The 24,641-nt window shown below is 39.8% G+C and overlaps 1 protein-coding gene across 1 annotated transcript; it reads left to right on the top strand.

The window, feature by feature from the left end:
• The first annotated feature begins 15,544 nt into the window (after window positions 1-15,544).
• On the top strand, window positions 15,545-18,756 carry vgll3 (vestigial-like family member 3). The gene is made up of 4 exons (XM_028591741.1): window positions 15,545-16,033; window positions 16,942-17,281; window positions 17,423-17,971; window positions 18,095-18,756. Exons 1-4 carry the CDS (start codon window positions 15,929-15,931, stop codon window positions 18,133-18,135), a joined length of 1,035 nt encoding a protein of 344 aa, XP_028447542.1. The 5' UTR covers window positions 15,545-15,928; the 3' UTR covers window positions 18,136-18,756.
• Window positions 18,757-24,641: the final 5,885 nt, after the last annotated feature.

Below are 24,641 nucleotides of genomic sequence, written 5' to 3'. Positions count from 1 at the left end.
GTGTCCACATACAGGGGTGGAACAGGAAAAGCCAGCCAATGGTAGTCCTACTGTCATAGAAGAGTAGCCACTGTCCAAATGACCAAAAAACAAAAAAAGTCAAAATGTTTAAATTGAGACATTAGTCTATGAGTCCGACTGTCCTGTTTATTCATGTTCATTAAACAAAGAGTAGGCAATATTCCATGCGGTAACTGAAGGCAGCATAAAGGCAAGGAACTGACAATAAAATGTTCATTACAAAGACTTTTCAACAAAAGCGTATTATGGCAGCGCATTGCATTCACAATAATAAAAAATAGACACCTTATCTCATAATTATGAGTTCCTATCTCATAATTACGAGAAAAGATTTCATAATTATGAGAAAAGATCTTGTAATTAAGAGATCCCAATTATGAGAAAAGTTTTGAATCGCGCAAACCTAGGCTAAGACAGTGGGCAAAGCAGATTGCTTTGAATCCGCTTGGTATGAGACACTGGGATATATTAATGTTGCTTAATGTGGCTGGCATTAATATTAGTATGTCAACACTGTGCAGGCATCTGAAGTCGTTAGAATTTTTCTGATGGAAAGCCAAGTTTGACCTGCGAGACGTCCCTCTCTTCTTGCAGGAACACTTCCATAATAAGAAAATATAAGCAGATTAAATACAATTGATAACCACACCTAACTGGCAGCACTTTATGTTACAGTAAAAAGCCATAATAAGCCATACCTTTTATCACACGAGACCAAAACTGAAATAATGTGGTCTTCATTAGACAGTAAACCAACACAGTTATACCCTCTAGGCATCCCCATATAAACATAATCTTATTAAAAACCAACTAATACACAATTAGACACAATTTAACAAGATATTAGTATAATAAGAAATCAAATACAATGCCATACCAGATCAAAAATATGCTAGACGTTATTCTACCCTCACTACAAAATTATGCTGTAATTAGACACCACATTTAACACTACCACGATGGCTCTATTATAATTAGAAAACACAAGCTGTAATTACTGTAGACGGATGTAATGCTGTAGTAATCATTACTAGATGAAAAATGCTAATTTATGCACATATTTGCATAATTAGTACAAGGGTTAAACACACGTGGTATTTTAATAAATGTGTTGATTGATTGATTGATTTATTGATTGATTGATTGATTGATTGATAGTGTATTGCCGTTCGCTTGAGTCTGGTGTTTTACAGCGGGGGCTCTGGGCTGTCTCTTGTTTGCCTGTGAAAAGAGCACAGAGTCATCAGATTGGTTTAAGCCTTTTACTTTTCTCTGTGGATGAAATATTCACAGCAACAATAAAATACAGAGCAAGCTAGTAAGGCTAGCCAGGTAGCTTATTAGCCAGCAAACAGGCTAATTACTAAAACAAGTCTTTACCAGCACTACCACGGCCCAGATGAATACACTTAACACTGACTAAACATTGTGCTAAGATGTTACAGCATTCTGATGCAGAAACAGGGATGAGCGGAGTGCAGTGAGAAGGAATCGGAAGTAAACACACAATTTCAAAATAAAAGCCTGAGCTCAGAAGTAATCCTGATTTCATAATTAGGACATATTTTCTCGATATTACGAGATCTTATCTCGTAATTATGAGATAGTAACTCTCATAATTACGAGATAAGGTCTAATAAATGTCTAATTTATTTAAATGTTTTGAACGCAATATACTTCCGTACATTTCTCATTATTGCTTAATGATAAGGCTAAGCAAGCAAATGAAGTTTTATTGAGTTGACATGGATTTTACATTTCACATAAACAGGATATTTAATCTAACTGGTGTCTTAATTGGCTCTAGATTCCTTTCAGTCTTTCAAACCACTGATTCTTGAGAATTTGGATAAAACAGGTTTTAATTTTGAAAATAAAAAGTTAGTTAAATTACAAAATCTGAAGGTATATCATTATAGACAAAAGTGCTGGCTGTTCAGCAATGTACTGGAGCAACCTCCTCATTTTGTATATTTTTCATAAAATAGACGTTTTTCCAGTTATTACTTTGTTTTTGTCAACACTGTCAGACACAATAAAAAGCATATTGTGTTTTATTTATTTGGTCTAATATGTATTTATTTGTTAAATCATTATCTGACATTTGTAGTACACAGATATGCTGTTAAATGTTGAATATTAACTTTTGTTCATTTTTTATACTGTTTCACGTGTACTCCTTTAAAAGATCTAACATCATACAACGTTTACTTTAAGCCTACATAGAAAAAAAAGTAATGTTTTTTATTTAACAAACATATTTGTATTAAAAGAGACTTTTACTTTTATAACTCAACAGCACTGAAGAAACATATTGTAAGCATATTAATTTAAAACAAATAAAACTCCCTCTGACGGTGGTGACTTTAGAACTGACGGTGGTGACACTAATCTGGTGACAGTGGCCTCATAACAACATACAATTCCAAAACGTATACCACACAAGATGGCTTCTTGCTTAACAACTTCATTTAACTATTGGGTCCAAAAAATAACAATCACAATAAATACGGGCTCATGGTTGTGGTTCGGCCGCAGCCTCAAGGCCGAACCACAGCCGTGAGGATAACCACGAAAACCTGACGGTGGTGACGTCTGATGGTGGTGACAAACACCTACTCTTTCACACGATATGCATGAGTTGTTCCCATTAGCCATCTTGTTTCCCCTCTATTGCTAGCTACTTCAGACCTCTTCTTAAAAAGTATACATTTATGTCATAATCTAATCTAATATTTTTTATACAAAAGAGACGGTGTTGACATGTTATGGTTGCGACAGTAGCAGTGTCCAAAAATATGAACAAGTTTAAGAGAAAATAGCTAATTTAAGGGAGCTTGAGTGATCTTGAAGCATGCAGTAGAGCTGAAGGTTTGAAAATGGGGTCCTCAAGAATGTAGTTGACCTTTTAGTTGCCTGACTATTGCTTTTTATAAATATCTGACGGTGGTGACGAATATGTGGGACACATTTTGAGCAACCACAAAATAATAATAAATATTGTTAAAAACTCAGTTTGTAGTTTTTAAAACATATTACAATGTACTATTTCATGTGGTAAAGATATTATTCAATTCAATTATTACTTTATGTTTTTTTAATCAAGTTGAAATGATTATCTCCTATCCCAGGACAACTGATTTTGTAGGCAATGGGCCAGCAAATAATCATTAATTAATACAAATTAAAAATTAAACTATAAAAGAACCTTACATATGTGCAAAGGACCCCTTGATTATAACCTTGATTCTTTTTATTCATGAAAATGTTATTAATTTCCAACAGAATTGGCACTTTTCTAAGTGGGACATGTTTTTGCCAAGGTTTCAAGAATCACTGAAGTGTTTTTTTGTTTTTTTCTGTGCATAGCATAGAGCATTGTATCAGTACATTGGTCATAGCACACAAATATGTATACTTCTGTATGGAAACAATACACAGAGGGAGTTCCTGTCTAGAAAATAACCCCCACGGCTTCCACTGCAACATATATTCTGTTCTTCTCAATTTCCTTCCTCATCTCTTTATCCCGAGAGGCGAGGGTTTCCCTGCACTCCAGCGTGTATTCATTTATTCGTATTGTATTATTTCGTGTTGATGATAAGAGCAACTTTATGTGCGATGGTGGGACTCTTGAACCATAACCAACTCATTTTGGTGCATGTGTGTGTGTCTGTATTGGAGGTAGCGGTGGGAGGTAGCACAAAAGATGCAATGTGGTGGTGGTGGTGGGGGGACTGGGAGGTCTCAGCCCAGAAATAGTGAGAGATGCCAAGTTATGGCTGGAGCAGAGGAGAGAGGGGTGACTTTGAGGAGGAGAGGAGGATGGGGTGCCTTTAGCTCTTTTCTCTATCTCAAAGGAGGTATGTGTGTGTGCGCGCACTTGCCTGTGTGCATCAGCATGTCATCCTGAGGCGTTGTTCTTGTTAAGGTTATTAGGGAAGATGGTTGGTGCTAATCAGTGGAGGACTACAGGGACCCCCACTAAACGATCTCATCATCAGAGGGCCCCTGTGGTGATAACTCCAGCCCCAAGCACCCAGAGGGCCTGCAGGTACTAAGCCTGTATCTGTCTGCTTTGCTGCTACAAAGTAGGAGCACGTAAATCAATACATGTGGTTCAAATCTGGGACTCTACCTGTGATGGATATATTGGGCCTTTAATATTTTATATTTTGCAAAACTTGTCCACTTTACAGATAGTGACTTGTGCAACATGTTTTGTGTTAGGTGCAACCAATGAAAGTTATGAATGAAACAACAAAGAAATAAACTGCAAATAAATGGCTCTCATATCTTTTTCACTTACACTGTCTTTCAGCATCACTTTCTCCCCTTTTTTTCTCCACTTCCTCCAACTATCTCATAATCTCCTCTATGTGATGTAGCCCAGGGCAAGCAGAAATGTAATGTTAAGGCACTAACTACAGAGTGTATGGACACACACACACACACACACACACACACACAGACGTTCATGTGTGAAATGAGATCTCTGCACAATCAGTGGGAGTCGCAGCCATAAAGCACATCAAGCTTTTCAGCTTTAAGGTATCATCAAAAAATGGCTCAGATCCTTTCATTTGATAGTTGTGGAGTTCTTCTTGTAACACTTGTGTTTTTTCTCCTCTTCACAGATAAACCCATTCATGGACATCCAATGATAAAGCCAAGTGTTGGGTCCAGTGATGTATGAGTGAAAACGATTGTTGTCAGTAATAAATGCACAAAATAAACTTTTAATCAGAAGTGCTCCCAGCGGAATGCTAGCGAAGGCCCTTTTTTGGTAGAAACAGAGCTGACTGATATTTTACAACTAATAACAATTTGGCCATTTTCATTCTTAACCTCCACAAAAAAATGGCAAGGGTTTTCTGTTTCCAATCATATTATATTCTTGCACCTTTATGTGACTCTTTTTTTTTAGTCTATTTTAGCTTTAGCTTATTATAAATCAAATTCAGACACAATCATATCCACCACAACAAAGACAGACAATCCTGACTCTGTCTCATTTTTACAGCAATAGACAGCCAATACCGGCCCCATATGTCAGCAAAACCATGTATTTGTTTATGCTTTTCTATTTTGTCATTTGCAATAGAATTTCAACTAAGCTCCCTCAGGCCTCCTCAGAATGTATATCTCATTCCCCATATTTATCACGCGTAAATCCTGAATCATAATAGGATATAAGATATGACCATATGCTGCATTCTTCTCTGTGCCCCTGACATGTAGGCAGGCTGAAATATGTGTGTATGCAAACAGAGAAACAAGGGGCTGTGATGGGAGGCACGGGATTTCAACAGTATACTTCTCTCTGATGGATGGATACTTCACTGCTACCCAGATGGAGAGAGATGGATAGAAGGAGGCAGGGAGGACACAAAGAGTACCAGGGTGATTAAAGGAAGAGGAGAATAGAGGGCAGATTCACAGAGAGGAAAAGAGGGAATCAACAGTCAAAGATAAGTGCAGGGACAGGGGGAGAAGTTACAGTTCTCAGGATAGACAGGAGACGGTTATCTTAGCTTAGTACAAGATAATATATTTTTTGTTTGTTTAATCTGCACAAAAACCAAACTGTAAAAACAAGTTTTAGTCATACAGGGTTGGTTATGTGCCAGAGTATTTCTCGGCCACAGTAGACAGTAAGACAGTAAGTTTGGTTGCCTAGCAACCTCAAAGTGATGACAAGACATCCGGAGGTCACCGCGCAACTTCATAATAAATAAGTAATTAATGTAAATTACATATTGATTTTTGTACGGATTAAACAAAAGAGAGCATGATAACCAGTAAGATTCAAAGGTTTTGTATACCTTCATATGGAGCCAGGTTTGCTGTCCCCCCCTGTTTCCAGTCTTGATGATAAGCTAAGCTAACAGGCTTCTGGCTATAGCCTCAAATTTAACAGACAGACATGTCAAGAGTGGCATTGACCTTCTCATCAAACTCTATGGCTTATTCAGGTCCTCTGTCCTCCGTGACCCCGTCCAAGGTGCAGGGGGCCCCATGGAAAGGTCTATGGTGCTGGAGTGGGTTGGATGATGGGCCCAATTTGGAAAATGTTGTCCCCTTGTCCATAATTCCTGACAGAGGGCCTGAGCTTATTCCCAAAAAATGTATGTGCGAATCATGATCATCCACTTTTAATTTTAAAAAAAGACATTTTTAAGAAGAATTACCTCTAACATCAGATTTGAATCAGTTTTCAAACAAAGTGTGTTAGTACTGTAGTGAAGAGGACATATGGAAGACAGCAGGTGGCTGAGAGAGCGGAATAGAGACTGAGGAATGCTAGGAGGCAGGAAGACAGGGTGATAGCAGCGGGGGAGGCAGGGGGCAGGGAGTTAGGGATGGTCTAATAAATCGAGTGAGTGACTCCACTCATTTCTGCCCGTGGGACGAATCTAGTCGCGCTCACCGGCGCAGTGCAACATCAGGGAATTATGGGTAATGAGGGATTATTCTCCCCTGTAGTGTTTGCTCATCATCGTTTCCACTCACAACCTCCCCAGCCTCCCATGAAGCACACACACACACACACACACACACACACCCCCTAACACAAGTCAGATTTAGCATGTAGATGCAGGTGTGTGGCCTATACATATGTACTATGAACATATGTGCAGACACACATACACACACTGTGGCACACACATCATGTAGACATGTTGTTGGTTTTGTGAGGTCAAACAGCGAGGTATTATTGTTTAAATCTGCTGCTGGCGCCAATTTTGGATGTCACACTCAGTGAGGCACACACACACACACACACACACACACACACATAGACACACACACACACACACACACACACACACACACACACACACACACACGGTTCAATGACACCCTCTTTTACCCACAGGTCCTTTTTGCCTGAGGAGGCCAATCTGTCTGAGGGTAGACCCTACATGCATCAAAGCAGAACCCTCTTTCTCCCTTTTTCCCTCTTTTCTCTCTCTCTATCTCTCTCTCTCTCTTGTGTCTCTCCAGTGTGTAGTCCTCCTTGCCCCGGGGCCAAACTGTGACCACAAGAAGAAGGCTGGTGGTCCCAGCAGGGGCCGAGGCACAGACACACCATTAGCATGAGGGAATTAGAGTTATTAGAACTAGAAGGGCAACAGAGGACAAGCTCAGACGAGGTTTGGGGAGTTGTGTGAGGGAGGAAACAGACAAAGTAGGCTTTATCAATCAGATAGCTGAGAAACAACATGTCTCTGGCATGTGGTACATGGATGTATTTTTAATATAATACAAATACATCTGAATGCCATATTCTGAAAAGCAAGATTAATATGTGTATTAAATGAAAATGTTTTGCAGTGAATCACAAGTCATTTGTAATGACATCTGGACAGGCAGGTAAGGTTAGTATGTCACTTGATAATCATCAAGCTGGAAGATCAGAGAATCACCTTCAGCTAGCAGTTTTACACCTTTTACACCAGTTTCTATTTTAGTGTTGTGTAATAAATAATTAAATGTTAAATTAAGAAGGGTCTTCCTATTCTGTAATACAGTTAAAAACTAGTACATTTACAGAAATGTTGATTAATGTGTGTTGTCCTTTATAAAATAAAGAATAAGAATACAACTACGTTCACCGTAAACACACTGGATACGTTCCCAGGGACACGCATTACTTTGAGATTAATTCATGCAAAATGCTGGGTGCCATACAATTCAAACACCATCATTGCCCTTTATAAATGGCTTAATATGTGAAAATATGAGCACAAACAGAGCAAACACAACATTTTATTGCAAGAGAGAGCACAAAAGACATAAGTGGATATAGGCCTCTAGTAGTTCTGAGCTCCTTTTTTTGTTCATTTGCACATGTGAATACACAAAAGATAAGAGAAACAAATTGAACAAGAGGTTATAAGCCAAAAATGGCTTTTGAAGATATCTCCCCACATAGTCATACTTGACAAAGTAAACAATATACTGTATGTTCTCAATTTAGTACTTATATATTATAAAAAAAAAAGTTTTTCAGCAATTACCATTGCAATGGAGGGATATTAGTAGTTTTGTAAAGGTGGAAAAAAGCTTGGACCACCAAAATATGGAGGGTTGGCCCCCAAAGCAAAATCTTACCCAGGGCCCCAAAAAGTCTAATGCTGGCCGTGTCCCATATTTTGGCTCAAGGTGCCAGCACAGCAAAAGAAGGTTCCCATGTCTCCACTCATTCCTTTGTGTTATTTATTCATACCTGGAGAGCATTTTATTACCATCACAGATAATATGAATCAAATCTGCATTCATCATGTCATTGTTTAAACCAGACGTCAGAATGTAGGAAAAAAAGTAATGAAGCAAAATGGTATGGAAAAGAACCTGTATGCTTAATTTCACACATATCCAGAGTATGAAGCCAAATCCCCTGCATAGCCAGTACATTTTTTTTCCAATTAGCTGTGGATTTTCAGATTTAACATTTAAATCCACATCCAGCTTTTGTTTAAAAGAAGAAATCCTCCCAGGTTGACCCTCCCAGGAGGGCACACATCTGTCAAGTGGATTTCCCCTCCATCAACATGACCCTGTCTTTGAGTCTCCATCATCTCATTAACTTCTGCCTGGGCAGCCTGGGCAGTTTCCTTTATCTTTATACATGCAGAATATGAGTTAAAACTGGAGGATGGACTAAGTAATTATCTGCGTTTTTAAGCAAGGTCAGCATGGTGACTCTAAGGGAACCTAATTTGCACTGGTCACTTTGTTAGCAGACAGATAGTATGGGCGGAGGCCGTCTGTCACACAAGCATGCACGCTGTGAAAGAAGTAATTTTCTTTGTCTAGTCTTTGCAATTAAACCTCCCATTTTCATTTTTAAAATGCACAATAATAGCTAGAGCAATTAAAACTGAATATGTGGAATCACTGAGATAATGAGAAGGCGAAAGCGTGGCGCTTTTGTTTGACAAAAAAAAAGCCCTTGTTAACAGTTTTTTTAATTTGGCTTAACATGGAAATTCCATTTCCATTAACTTACAAATGTCTTTCGCTCATTAGAAAACACACTGGTGCGACAGTGCTAACGATCCCACCATGTTGTTCTGTGTCTCATTTTAACTGAATTATACATCAAGACTCATCTTCTAGTTTTGAATTAGAAGCTAATCTTGTTGTATATACTGTATAGTAAGCAGAGACTTTGTTCTGAATATGGCAGTGAATAAAAGTCCTCCGATATTGCATCACTCCATGCACTTGAAGATGCACTAATGGTTCTTTAATTAGACTCTAACGTTTGCACTCCTCCCCCATCTCCCACACACACTACATTAAAGTAGCAACTGCATGGAATTAACCACTGAATTTATAGGCACACAAATAGCAAGTGTGTATGTGTGAAATAATAGAAGAGTTTGACCAGTTGTCAGCTATTTAATTGGGCATATACTGTCTTTTTTTCAATGTATTTTCCGTGACTTAAAGTCTCAGAGGTTTATGACAATGATATATGACAATGATATATGACAATGAAATATGAAATGCATGGTGGTACCCACTGTAAAATGTTTTCATCCACAATTTTAAACTTATCATCTTTATCATCAAAACACTAAAATACTGTAAATGTTGTTTTGTAGGATTTTCCAGGAATAAAACTGCCTAAATTCTACAAAATCTACATTGGTAATGGTAATGTACGTGAGGGAGCGCATGTAGAGTGTTCATTTGTTTGCCTGCACAGGAACCTTATCATCCTCATCATCATCATCGTCATTATCCTCCTCATCATCATCATCATCATCTTTAGGTGGTCCAGAGAGTCAGCTCAGGCAGGTGTGCGTTTCTATAAACTCTCCCCGGGGCAACAGAACGATAGCTACCGCAGTGCAAAACTCATGATGCTGCAGTCTGCTTAATGTGAGATATCATCATCAACAGCACTCAGCGTTATCTCGCACCTGCCTCATCAGGAGTGCAGTGAAAGGTTGAAAAAAAGGTAGATCTTTTAATTTGGCAAGATGCTGCATTTTTTTTTTCTGGAGAAAGAGACAAAAAGCTGTGTACTTTATGTTTCATAAAAATAGTTTTAAGCGCCGGAGTCAATGTCTCCAAACTTGGAGGGTCGAACTTTCTTTTACCTCTGAGACTCAGATCTGGGCCACAACACGTGACCTGTTTTTTTTTTTTTTTTTTTTTGGTTTCTTGGGATGTATCCCTAAAACCTCCTTCCTCCCAGAGAAGAATGTGCTTCTGAAATGTGTCTGTGATCTAAAGTAGTGGAAGTTGAGAGGCATGAGAACTTTCTTTAGATCTTTCTTTTAGCACTGGAGGTGCCCCTTGTTCTTTGAAGGGTTTATAACAGCAGGAAAAGCAAACAATTCTCCAACTGCACTTTAATTTCTGTCTCTTCCCTTCTCCTCCCTCCGTTTTCCCCTCGAAAACATCCACTAATAATCATCTCTGTGCCTCATTAAGAAGCAGAGGAGTAGCGGCACAGGCTGCTCCAGATGTTTAGTGGAAAACCCCTGAGGTCCAGCGTCTGTGTCAGAGAGCTCATGTATATCTGCATGTTGTAATATGCACTATCAAGTGTGCATGATTGCACGAGCGTGTGCATGTGTGTGTATGCGACACCGCTATAAATCTGTCTGTTGATACTTCCTGCACTGTCTGCAGGCATCACTCTGAGTGTTCCACTGCCCCACTTCCACAGCAGGCGAAGGCAGCGAGGGACTCGATTTCCTCTATGAAAACACTAGATGGAGATGCGGACTAACTCTGCCATCTCTGCACAATTTGATAATCAGTCTCTTTGTCTGCTGGTGCTGTCAGAATGAACAAGTGTCAGTCAAGACATGCAGGCGGCAGTAAGATTTCAATGATGTATGGGGCGGATATTGACGGATAAATTAAATATCTGGCCAGGTCACTGTTTTTCAACTTTGTTGTGATAGATTTTTAATTGCTTATTCATTGTGGAATGGATCAGTGAATTGACCATGCATTCGTTGTTACTATTAGTATTCTTTAAATACAATTTCAATTCTGGAGGACACAGTGAGCTATTGCATTTTTGAAAGTGAGGAAATTCAGCATGAAGAGTGTATCATGTGAAAAGATTTGGGAAATATTAATTGAAGCATTTTCTTATCATGGACCTTGATGGGCACAGTTGAGCTCTTCTGAAATAAGCAAAACTCTTGCAATTCCTGTAGAAGTACTTTTCTTTCAGTATGCTGCCCCACTTCCAAGATGTCTAATCTCACCATCAGCTTGCGACTGAATAATACACGCTCCCTTTGTGAAATCAAAGTGAATGAAACATGAGGGGAAATGGTGAGACTGTTTCTCACTTGGTCCAAGGTCTCATCAGATGTGGCACCTGGCACCCAGCATTTACATTTCACCAGATCTAACAGTGGGGCAAATACACACTGATGAAAGGTGAGAGAGAGAGAACGAGAAGAGAAAAAAAGATATCTTTGATTTAGACATTGAAGCAATTCTATATCCTAAATAACACATGTTTTTTAGCCTCTTTGCTTTTCATTTGTAAACGCAGAGATGCATTGTCTTTTCAGATGGATCAATGGACTAGAAATGATATGGCCTAAGCTTTTTACCTTAAATTATTTTTTATTTTAAATGCCTGTATTTTGTGTGAATACTAGCTTACATGTGGGGTCCCACAGCTCCATGTTGGAAAAACGAACAGACTGACAGAGTTTTATTGACCAAAAGGCCTTTTCCAGGGAAGACATTTTTACAAGTCACAGTATAGGGAAAAGCACAGGTGTAAATTATACAATTAGTGATGACTGAATTCCTTTTAGCTGCTTCAGTTTCAGGGTCCAGCTATTATGCATGCCGGCTCACTGTCAAGGCTTACTGGGACACTTGAATAGAGCAGAGCCATCGTAAACGTTAATAGTAACACCTGTGCTTTTCCTACTGAGACAAGCCCGAAAGGCCTTTGAGTGTGACTATACAGTACATGATGGATTGATGTTGATGTTGGTGTGTGGGAATGGAAATGAGAGGGCTGTGTGAATGTTTTCAGTACCTACAGTGTGTGTGGTGAGGCTTCAAAGAGTACTAATGGCAGCTCAACAGCGCTGGTTTCCTATACAGTATGATAAAATGATCTTACATAAAAACACATTTTATACTTCTGCAAAAAAATCCATCTGACAGCAGAGACAAAAGTCTTCACTTGCAGTGTTATGTATTCAAATTTACTAAATGTGAGACGGAAGGTCAGTTTCTACATATCAGACGACCATATCTTAGCGACAGCAAGCAGCCAGGAAGCCAGGTGTCATAATCGATCTCATTACTGTGTGCCTTTGCAGCAGCCTGCTGGGGGTCATCCCTATGTTCCCAGGGCCCTGTGTATATAAGCTTTAGGTCTGTGATGTCGACATATTGGGACATACGTTGAACGTTTGACTGAAGGGAAAAACATTTGGATAACGTTAAACCTTTTGGAACTCTCCTTAATGTGTCATATTAAAAGGATATTGAAACCCATGGAACATGTGCTTCCCTCTGCTGTGTCAATTTGAACTGCAAAATAATGGTGCCAGGGATGGGAATCATTTGTCAATGGTGAAACTGTGTGTTATAAAATGAAGTTGGCGCTCGTGTTTAAATATTTAAAACCCCTTTGTAAGCATGCCCTGACGTTCTGCATGTTTTCATGTCAGCTATTTTAATGACCTGTTCTTCTTCGGCTTGAGATGTGAGTCAGTGTTATGTGTAAAGTGTAATTACATATACTTTTGGATCACTTTTTCTCATACTGTGCAATCTGGATTCAAGTTTACCTCTTGACTCAATCCGACTGAAGATCTCTGGCCAGGTAAAAAAAAAAAGAGATATACCCGAGCCAAAATGGGCAGTGGAATCGCTTTCTCAGAGGGCCGCAACCACAGGCTGCTCAGGAAGGGCAATGTTGAACGTGTGGCACTGGTGCTTGAGTACACCTTGAGGCTGTTTGGGAGAAACCTCTGCACTGAAGTCATGGAGCTTGCAGGAAATGCCAGCCATAATAACAAGAATCTGTGCATTGCTCCTCATCACATATTGTTAGCAGGCAAAAATGATGCAGAGCTTAACAAACTGCTGGCAGGGGTGATGATCGTGGGGGTGGAGTGATGCCAACATCCAGGCAACCCTTATCCGCAGGAAGAACGAAGTCGGGCTAAAGACATTTAGTCTTAAGAGTTTAACTTGACAATAGAGAGCACTTACACATTACAAAAGAAAGTTTTTCATTTCAAAGACTAGTCCTGATACTTAGTAAACACTGAGGTTAGCTAAATGTTAAATCAATCCACAGCACTTTGGTATAATATGCTCACTGAACAGGGAAGAAAGGTGAACATGGAAAGCAATAGGTAATCCTAGAAAGATGCTTAAGAGTTCTAAGGGGGATTTTGACATTGCCTTGTTGTAGAGCTGGGCGATATGGAGAAAATCAAATATCACAATATTTTTGACCAAAATGCATCCATGTTGATATTGTGGCGATATTTTAGGGTTGACTATTGGTGCTTTCACAAAATATTAACACAATGAGAATTTTGATAAATAATCACCAATAATGTGGATACAATGACTAAGTGGGTAAAGGCAAATAATAAAACAGCTAGTAAGTCTGGTAAGTTCAGAAAGTGACATCTATTTTCTGTAATGCAGCCTTTAAAACCAGGAAAGGACAACACTTGTGTCACATCACGATATTACCATATCCAAAATTTATGACAATATCTATATAGCCTCATACAGCATATCACTGTCGATATAATATCAATATATTGCCCAGCCCTACCTTGTTAGTGTTGTATGTGCCTGTACATAACCCCAGATATGTCTTGGTGGCAACCATGGAACAAATTCCAGCTGGTAAACAAAACAGCCACACAGTGAATAGGTACAATACCATATGTACAGTATATGTGTACTAGCACAGCTATGGTAATAGTTTTCAAAGTAGCCTGGGCATCACTTCTCATATAGACATTTGAAATAGACTATGAATAATCTGCCTAATTTGAATTACTTTATGATAACAGATTCACAAATTGGATTCATTTCACATTTACAACTCAACTTAACTGGAAGATACTTAAAATCAGTAGTGAATCTTCGTTCATTTCAAAGAGTAATCTATTCACTAAAGATCAACATCTCCTACTTGGGGTCAATTGCTTCTATTATCGAAGATTTAAATGTGTGGCGTACTGTACAGTTGGTCTCCTTAAGGATCAAACTGACAGCCATGTCATGTCACAGGCATCACCAACAGGTGGCAGCAAACAGCTCAAGTCAGTCAGTCAGTCAGTCAGTCAGGGAGCTCCAATCAAAGAAATCTGATAAGGAACAGTTACAGTATGTAGCCTACATTGCCGTAATCAGGGTGTCCTGGTAGTCAAATGATTAAAGGACATACCACGTCTATGATTACATTTCAACTGCGGATCTTTGTTTCATGTTTTACCCCTTTCTCTCTCCTCCTCTCCAGTTTGTCTCCATACTGTCTGCTATCCAATGAAGGGGAAAAACACATATTTAAGATCTAATATGGCAGGAATGAGTGATTTGAGCAACTTTCATTCATTCAGTCAACAATGGTCCACACACACACACACACACACACACACACACACACACACACACACACACACACACACACACACACACACACACACACAATAGGGTTAGGGCTAGTATTTAATACTTTTCAATCCAAAAATGCTTTCTATCTGTTTCTTTTTACTGTAGCCCTCTTTTATCTCTATCTCAAGGGTAAAATATTTAAATTCTTCTTTTAAAGGTGACATACTAAAATGCACCTGCTTTGAATAGCACCTGTTGCTCAAAGTTGACCTGCAGATGACGTTGTTCACACAGGGTTTACGTAATACAATCTGCTACTGAATCTATTCAAAGTAGCCAATTGTATTACTTTAAGGGGACACAGCCACCCAGGTTGGAGTTTAATTAAAAACTTGGTGTATATTTTAAAGTGTGATTGCAGCATTTTCTTTTAGACTCTGTATTGTTTGTAGGCCAACAAATAAATACATTTTACAAGTGATTAATTCTGTTCCTGGAAGTGTGGAGGCAGTTTTGAAACAGCATTTAGACATCCATGATGGGATATAAAATCTACAGCCAATATAATTGAGTAGTTTACTGAATGAATGTGATGTTTAAAAAAAAAAAAACGTTTTAGTGTCTGTGCAGAGGGACTCCTGCAAAGTCCTGGCCCCCACCCCATACTCCTCCACATGGGGGTCTCTGAACTATGAGATCTTTATATGACCCACAGTAGTAGGCTATATGAATGCATGCAACTTTTATGAATAAGTGCCACCAGAGGGAATAGAACCATTAGACTCATGGCTGTGTTAGTGCCTTGCTAAACTCCACTGCTCCATGCAGGCCCTTCCCTGGTGGGCGTGAGTAAATGGCTCCAGCCCTCTCTAAATATAACTCCCCTCCAAAACAGAAAGAGAGAGAAGGAGGGAAAGGATTACTTACCCAATCAGAGGCGATCTAAAAACTTGTCAGAGAATAGTTTTTTTTTTCTTTTCTTTTTTAGGATACAGTGTTTGTGTGTGTGTGTGTGTGTGTGTGTGTGTGTGTGTGTGTGTGTGTGTGTGTGTGTGTGTGTGTCATACCATTTTGATCCATTTTGTGGCCCCGGGTGGTGCTGGTGGAGCGCGCAGCGGGAGGCACATTGTCTGTATGCAAACTGGACGACATGGCTATTGTATGCGTTTGGGCATATATGGAAGCACCGATGGCTCGGAGGATACAGCCCGTCTGAAGTTTAGGAGTGGAGAGTCGCCCTCGGCTGTGTTGTGCGCGTTTCTCTCCTCCGACTTTCTCTTCTCATTAACCGCTCGGGTCCGTCGCTATGAGTTGCCTGGATGTGATGTACCACCAAAGCTATGGAGCGCACTACCTCCCTGCAGCGGCGTACAAGGCGACCTACTATAACCACCATCACCAGCAACAACAGGTGAGATATTCTACATAGCCTACAACTTTTGAAGTAACATTACGTGGAGATTGTTTTTTTTTGGTTTTGTTTTTTTAAGAGTAGAGGACATTTCAAGAGGTGGGTGGAAGTGTGAATTATTTGTGTCCAAAACTTAAACAGCATAACTAACTGTGATAGCCTAAACAGTTAGTTATGATACTAAAGAAAATAAGTATTAGGCTACAAAACAATGTATGTTAACTTTGGGGATACCATAAAGTTCGATAATGTCACCTGCCCTAAAATCAAAAGAATATTTTGTAGACTTAAAAAAAAAAAAAAATCCATCTCCTTACGTTTTTTTTTTTTTTTTTTTTTTTACTTAATAGGGTTTATCTATATTTGCTAACTTCTCTTCAGGACACCACCTCAAACTTTCTTTAAGCCTCACACATACACCTCTTAACTTCAATTTCAGTTTTGAATGATTAAATTCCAGCCTGAGGATCGGTATTCACCTCAGGTCAGGCGTAATGACACGGAACTATTAATCCTGCGGTCAAATGGTGATGTAATGACAGCGGGTCAGTCACTCAGGAATGTGGATGAGGCACACTGAGCTTTACAAATAGTTGGAATGCAGTATGGGAAAAAAGAAACTCATTTTCACACACAGTTCCCAAGCTGCTTTTTTTTACTGGTATGATACTTTGAAATTATTTATTTATGATTTGATTGTGTCTATAAAAATAAACAGATACGAATTGATTGCTCTAAAACCACATTTAGCCTCTACTAAAATGACATTTATTTGCTATATTATCAAACTCAAGTTTACTCCTGGTTGGATCTGTAAATTTCTCTCTCTCTCTCTCTCTCTCTCTCTCTCTCTCTCTCTCTCTCTCTCTCTCTCCTCTCCCTCTCCCTCTCTCTCTCTCTCCCTCCAGAGGAGGCTGAGTGTTTACAGTAAGATGCAGGAGTGTATGGAGCAGCCGCAAGGAGGAGGAAAAGCGATGCTGCTTTCCAGGGATCAGGGCCTCCGACAGGGTCCTGGAGCACCAGGAACCGTATCGGGTCTTAGATCCACACCCGATTCAGAGCTGAAGGATGGTACTCAACCAGCAGAGGCAGAGTACTTGAGCTCCCGGTGCGTTTTGTTCACCTACTTTCAAGGCGACATCGGTGACGTGGTTGATGAGCACTTCTCCCGGGCTCTCAGTCAGTCCAGCACCTTCAACAGTGAGACCAAACCGATCAGAGTGACTCAGCCGTCTGCCTCATGGAAAGGTGAGGGGGGCAACTAATCTGAAATAGTTCTCAAGAGTAAAATACATGAATTTGATCGTAATTATTATTGTTTAAAACACTGAAATAGTTGTTAGTGGCAGTGTATTGAAGTTTAAGGTCTTTTTGGCGGGTTTGTTTCAGATGGTGGGTCTCTCTCCGAGGGTCAGAGCAGCTCAGTGTGGAACAGCACCTATCCATCCCAGGCCAGTCCTTGCCTTCCCTCTGTGTCTGTCTCAGTCCACCCAGACTTCTCCTCCAGCCCCGTTTCCTTCAACCATCCGGATGGAGCTCTGTGGGCTGACCACGTGCTCTCCCAGGCCAGCCTCCCGCCTCCGGCTGCCCTCCCCGATAGCTGGACCTACAGCCTGAACCCCCAGAGCACAAGCGGCTACCCAAATGTCCACAACGTCTACCATCCTCACCCCCATCCTCACATCCACACCCGGCACCACCACCACCACATGCTCCATCCATACCCGACCCACAGCCCAGCATTGGATCCCAGGTTTAATCCTCTGCTGCTGCCTGGTGTTAGAAACCAGAACCAGCCAAGCGCCAGCGCAGGGAGTTCCCCACACAGCGAGGGGGTGAAGACGGAAATGGACCCCAGCCGCAACAGCCCTGTCACGGCTGCCTCTGTCACCTGGACTCCCGCGTCCCTCCATGGATCCTTGGAGGTGTATGACTCAGGTAGATACAAAACATTCTACACAGTGTGTACATTGACTTGCAAGCGTTTGTCAAACTTTATTCTAACTTGTGCAGTAAGTGACACTAAGCACAATAGTAATTGTACCTCTTTCTCTCCTGCAGCTCTTGATCAGACCAAAGCAAAGACGTCAGTTTGGTTCTAACTGATGTACTGACAATAAGAAGGAATGTCAATTCACACCAAAAAGGAGCGACTATGTGGCTCTATCAATGTTTGGCTGCAACACCAGCACTGCAATGTACAATGTAAATGCTTACTGTAGCTTAAAGACTATGACTCCTGCACTGTCCACACAACTTATTATGGAGATGAACTCAGGCTTTGGACTTCAATGACAGTGATCTGCTTTGGCTGCAGGTCAAGGCCCTCGAAGAACGATAAAAACAGACTACTAGCTTTAAGAAAGGGAGGAATCTCCTCTCTTGGCACAAAACACCATTTCTCTTTCATGCAATGTGAGACCAAGTGGTTCTGTTTCAAGAGCTTGATTTTGATCCACATTTTTATTTTGTACAGTAAGTGTTGACTGAAAATGTTTGTGTGTACAGTTTTCCCATGCTAAGATGTTGTTTGCTGGATGACTTTTGCTAAAATTCTTGCCTTAAATGCTACTTTACTATTTTGCCTTAAGGGATTGTGTAGTGTAAATATTGGTACTGTATGTTTAAGTAATAAATTGTTGAACTGTATTTGCAAGTGAAGGTTCTTTTTCAGACACTAATTTACCCCAAACATATGTAGAACTCAAGCAAAATATTCACTTCCAAAGAAATCTTATTTCCTAGAGGATATTGAGCACATCACTTAAAATGTAAGAAAGAATGTGTTCAATTCATTTAAATCCCTGCTCCAAGAACCATACCTGTGTTGTGCAATTCATTATGCAAAACTTTCCTATCTCATTAAATGATGGGTGATTCTTCTCTTGTGAAACCAGGAAAAGTCAGTTTCCTTTAGTAAGACACCAAACACCGACGGGTAGTGTTTTGCCATTCACTGTAAAAAATAAATAAGTTCCAATAACTAACTCTTATCAGTCGCATATCTACACATCAGAGCAGACTGACACAAACAGCAAAGCAAGTCATGTGATGTGGCATCAAACCAGACCTAGTAGGACCTGAAGAAAACAGCAGTTTGTTAAACGGTTATTGTTATCACTAGCAAAAGTGAAGATTTGTCCCAATTCGTTACAGCACAGATATCCTCCAATAACTGGAGACTTTTTAATTTTCATCACCGTATCTTCAGCTTTACTGACCTGTGCTCCTCCCAAAAATAAGATTACAGATCATTGATTGTTGCAGTACTTACTTTAATAACTTTAACGTTTCAGGTACAAACACAGCTAAACCAGACAGGAGCCGAGTTATGGTACCAAGGGAAGTGGGTTACATTCCACAGACAGTTACTGTAAGACACCAAGACATGTCTGTCTCCACACAAACACACATGTGAAAACACGCATACTCCCACACTGAGAAACACACACCAAAGAATGCATTTCCTGTCTGGACAGGAAGGTTGTCAGAGAGTGGCAGACTCAGACATTCAAAGACACACGCAGAAAGACAGATGTCAGGTACCGCGGTTAATGTTGGTTTGGTTTTATTCTGTTGTAAAATATATCATGCATAAACTGAATTTACAAAAATCACATCCTGGAGATCAGTGTTTGAATTTGAATCTGCAATTTCAAGAATTCAAAAACTGATCACAATGTTCATTGGTATGAGTCATGAAGAAAAAGCTGCTTCTTTACATACATATTTCATTTCCGGCTCGGTCCAGTGCCAGGACCAGCATAATTTGTACCCATCCTGAACAGCTGTGTGTGTGTGTGTGTGTGTGTGTGTGTGTGTGTGTGTGTGTGTGTGTGTTGTGAGTTGTCTGACCAGGTGGTATGATCAGCAGTAGGAGCCCACTAACATTCCAGCCTCCTTCTCTCCCACATTGCCCAATCTCCGCTAAAAAGCAGGACTTCAGATCTGGACCTCAGCAGCTGCATTTCCATCCAAAGTATCAACAAATCATAATGCAAGTGGAGAAACCAGAGTGGAAATGGCTAATTTTACAATCAGAAATGATTGCATTTGTCAGAAATGATACTTGTTCGTTATCAACTAAAAAATCTCTTCCACTTATTGGATCAGGTTGCATTGTACATTATTATAAGATTTACTGAAATCTAACAATAAAGTGCAATTCAGTCATTGATAATAATGACTATTCATTGTTATTCATTTGTTCATATAGCTAACAATATAGGCTTGGTTCAGTCTTATTTCGCAAAAGTTTTGACAAGTAAGCAGCAAATTTGTTAAGCCTTTGTTAATACAACTTTCTACAAATGTTACTTTTTGTAATTGACTCAAGGCGCATACAGATCACAACAGACAGATGATTAACAATTTACAAAGGTTTGACCTGAAGAAACGGATGGAGCGTGGGGCAGGGAGGTGAGCTGTGGTTAGCTGGTGTTGAGATGGTTACAGACGGCATGGTTAGAGTTCTGTGACACAGAAAGACAAGCAGGCTGTTACTCAAAACAAAGACCATAACCTAGATTCTGCAGAATTAGATTCTCTACAATCTGGATAGGAGTAATCTGGATAGGAATAATCTGGCGACGAACATCAGGAAACCAGGAGTCTTAAAGCAGGATGGTTGATTGAAAAAGACTGTCAGGTGTGTTGAGTGGCAATGCCCGTTAGGTGTGTCACTCAGCCAGAAGCCCAGAACAAAGGTACCGCCCACAAACAGACAAACAAGTACAGACATACAGTACAAAAGGAAGGGGAAACACGGGAGACAACAGAAAACTGCCCAGCGCAACAGCGCTCACTATGACGACAAATGTCACATAAAGTCACTCCAGTGACGACCTATAAGGCATTTAGTGGACTACCAAATCTGTAATTACTTTGATGTAAGTTGCTGTAAGTTACTTTATTAGTATGAATTGATGGACAGCACACAGAATGAACATTATCTGACACAGAAATGGAACAACGTCCTGGGGGAAAAGACTTAAGCAATCAATGACTTGCTTATTCATGTTTGTCATGTCATCATGTAAGAAGTCAGGGACTTTTATGAGGACCATGTTTACACACATTTGAAAATCATAACTTTAGTCACTGAAAGCATGCGATCACCCTTATCTAAGAAAAATCTGAGTAAGCATGAATTAATTGACGTGAGTTTTGCTTATTATTGTCATTTACTGTTCCATGGGCATGTCTTACTGTCCACACAGAATGCAACTAAAAATCATTTAGTTGTGGGTGTATCTCTTATGTTGTTAATGTGTGAAGATACTGCCGTTTGCTTTGTTTGGGTTCATTTGAAAGGCAAAATAATAGGTTGCAATTAACGTGTACATAGATTTTTTTCATTCAGAAAATGTGTCAGCAAACACGTCGTTATAATTGTGTATTATTCATTAATTTGCTGTATGAAAATCATCTGAGTATTTATTTCATTAGAGATTCTCAGAGCTCACAAAGGAAGAGCAAGAAAATTTAAAAGGCCAGGCGAGGGGAGAAATCGAAAAATCGGGAGATAACTTCCCAGCTAGGTAGGTCCTCTCCTCTCCTCCAGAGCGCCTAAGCATTAGCATTTAGCTTCTGCATCAGCATGTAGTGTACTTATATGCTAACAGGCCTCCCACTGGCAGCCTTGTATAATCACCACAGGCACTTCCACTGCAGGAAGAACACTAAGATACAGCAATACAGAGCTGCAAGCTATATAAAAGTGAATAATAAGTCAATTATAAAAAAGTGATACAAATGGGACAGTCAGAGATACAGGAAATGTTGCATGTGTAGCATTTTCATTTTTCAATTAAAGTTTAAATAGCCAATGCTTTGTGTGGATATATAAGATATTCAAAGCAATAATTGTTGACATTGTCATAATGTATGCATGCATATTTAGCTACTCTACATTACTAATTAATACTATACGGCAGTATATAGCAGCATAATCTCAGTCTTACTCTTACAAATGTCAGACAAACCCAGTTACAAGCCCCCACCCCCCCCCCCCCCCCCACAGACACACACACACACACACACACACACACAGCCATGTTTCCATGCACAAAAGACAGAAAATGAGAACAGGATGAACCCAGATCCAATCTGTGGCTTTGGATCTTCATCTACTCATTGCCATGATTGCATCTTTTGTAACCATCGATTCTGTTCTGTAACAGACAATTGCATTCATTTTCAGAAATGAGAGGAAATAGTTATATTTTCTCTTTTATTTTCTTGGAATTCACATTTTCTTCTGATCTGGTGAGCCCCGTTTAAACCTACTGGCTTGGGCTATAAACCTCCTCTCATTGCTGCCCTCTAACCCCTACATGTGTGTAATTTCTTTATTCTATTATTTAAGTAGTGCAGAGGAAAGCTGGATGGGAAGAAAGAAGAGTGTTTTTTTTTCTGAACACTAAGGCAAAAGTTAAATATCTGAGTAAGGCCATCAGATTCAGCCTTCGTCGCTCCATGTTATTGGCTCCAATAAACAGATACATGTACAGTATATATATATATATATATATATATATATATATATATATATATATATATATATATATATATGTGTGTGTGTGTGTGTGTGTGTGTGTGTGTGTGTATGCATCAGATGATGAAAGAGTATTGAATAATGTTTTATGGTTGTGCTTTCCTGTCGTGTTGTCCTTATTTATACCACGGCCATGACAAATACTTGTTTCTAATTTGCTGTCCTTTTTTGCATCCGCGTCATCCGTGTTGTGTACAGTATCTCTGCTTACATGCAGTATGAGGTAAAAACGAACTTATAAAAAAATAACTTATTTAAATTACCAATCTTTTGTATTGTTAAAATTAAACTTTTTTTTCATTTAAAGGCATTGTGCCAAAAAAGTGCAGAGCCAGAATGCTGTAGGTGGTTTTCAAGTGACCCTTCACAGAAACAATCAAACAATCTCAGCCATAATGTCAGCTACAAAAAAAAGCAAAGTAATCTTGCCCTCACACGGTCATTTTGCTTTGGTAAGGTCCCATTGGAATATCCAGTGTATCTGTGGCTGAATTGAATTGAATTGAATTGAATTGAATTGAATTGAATTGAATTGAATTGAATTGAGTGCTGGAGAAACAGCAAGAGAACGGGAGACAGAGAGCAGATGCTGAAGGAGAGTAGCAAATTGGAGAGAGTCAAAGTCCATGAAAGGAGATGAAAAGAAAGAGTGGGAGGCAAAGAGGGAAAGCTGATCAGTCATAACACGGCCCAGCTACACATTCCAGAGTAATTGAGCGGATGATTAGTCTTACAATCAGCAACACAACACCAGCTGTCTGAACACAAAACTATATAAATACAGAGATCAGGACGGAGAGGAGAGGAGAGGAAAGGAGAGGAGAGGAGAGGAGAGGAGAGGAGACACTAAAGGCGAGTAAAAGAAGCACATGGCAATCATAATCCCTCCTCTCCCTCCCTTTTTTTCCCTTTTCCCTTCAAACATCTTTTTCTCACTTCCACGAGCTAGCGCCACACCTACAAATCACTGGAGTAATTAGAGCTAATTTGCCCTCCTCGTGCGAGTATTAGGGGTATTAGGGGTATTAGTGAAAGGCTCAGCTTTCACCACTCTGTTTGTGTCAACAGGGCAGCCTAATGAAGCATGCTGGGACTGTCAGAGAGCAGAGTCCTGCTGATTATGCTTGATTCTCAAAGTCTTCTTTGTTAAATGATACCTGGTTGTTTGTTACAAAATGACTGGAACACCCATGAGAAGAGTAGTGAGAACAGCAGTATTATTAGAATTAGCATTAGAACAATAATAGTTACAACACTTTTTTTTTCTCTTCTCTATCTTATGGACCAGTTCTTCTTTGCAGCTGTTTAATCCATTATTGGAGCACAACTACATTGGAGTGCGTTAGTAAAATCCAGGGGCGTAGCACAACATTCTGGGCCCTGTAGAAAGGCATTTTCTATGGGCTGCGCCCCACATCCACAGCTATTCATTCTAGCATCTTTTTGGGCCCTCCTCACATGAGGGTCCTGGGTACTCAGTCCCCTTTTTACCCCCAGGCTGACGTCCCTGGTACAATCCAAAGAAGAAAGTGGACAATGTGAGCCCCAAAGTAAACAAAATAAAAAAGATATTTATTTAAACCATTTCTTCCAAAATCATTATCTGGGGCTTTCCTCCTCAAGATCACATAAATAGGACATTCACCACCTTTCGCAAAGGTAACAGAGTTTAATGAATGTGGACAGTATCGGTTTGGTGAGACAGCTAACCAACATTCAGCCCTGCTCACTGTGTTGTTCTCTCACAGAAAAAAGGAATGCACTGAACAATTCTTTGAGAATGGCTTCACTTTTATCACTTTAGGATGTTTAACTAGGACTAGAGGCAAAAAAAAAGAAGGTATTTGTAACAGTTTCAACAGGGCTGGTGTTTATATGTGTAGTTTCACATGGCACAAGGTAGGGAATATTTGCACAGATCAATGATCCTGAGTGTAGCAAGCATGAGGTTTGTTGGACCTCCAACAAGTGATGGCAGGCTGTTAAATCAAAATTTAATAGACACTCACACTACAGGAAAAGATTAACATTTACGCCTGTTTACAATGTACA

This window comes from Perca flavescens, chromosome 11, assembly GCF_004354835.1.
Source record: "Perca flavescens isolate YP-PL-M2 chromosome 11, PFLA_1.0, whole genome shotgun sequence".
Taxonomy (NCBI): domain Eukaryota; kingdom Metazoa; phylum Chordata; class Actinopteri; order Perciformes; family Percidae; genus Perca; species Perca flavescens.
Note: the sequence above shows the minus strand (reverse complement) of the source record. Positions and strands in the feature narration are given on the sequence as shown.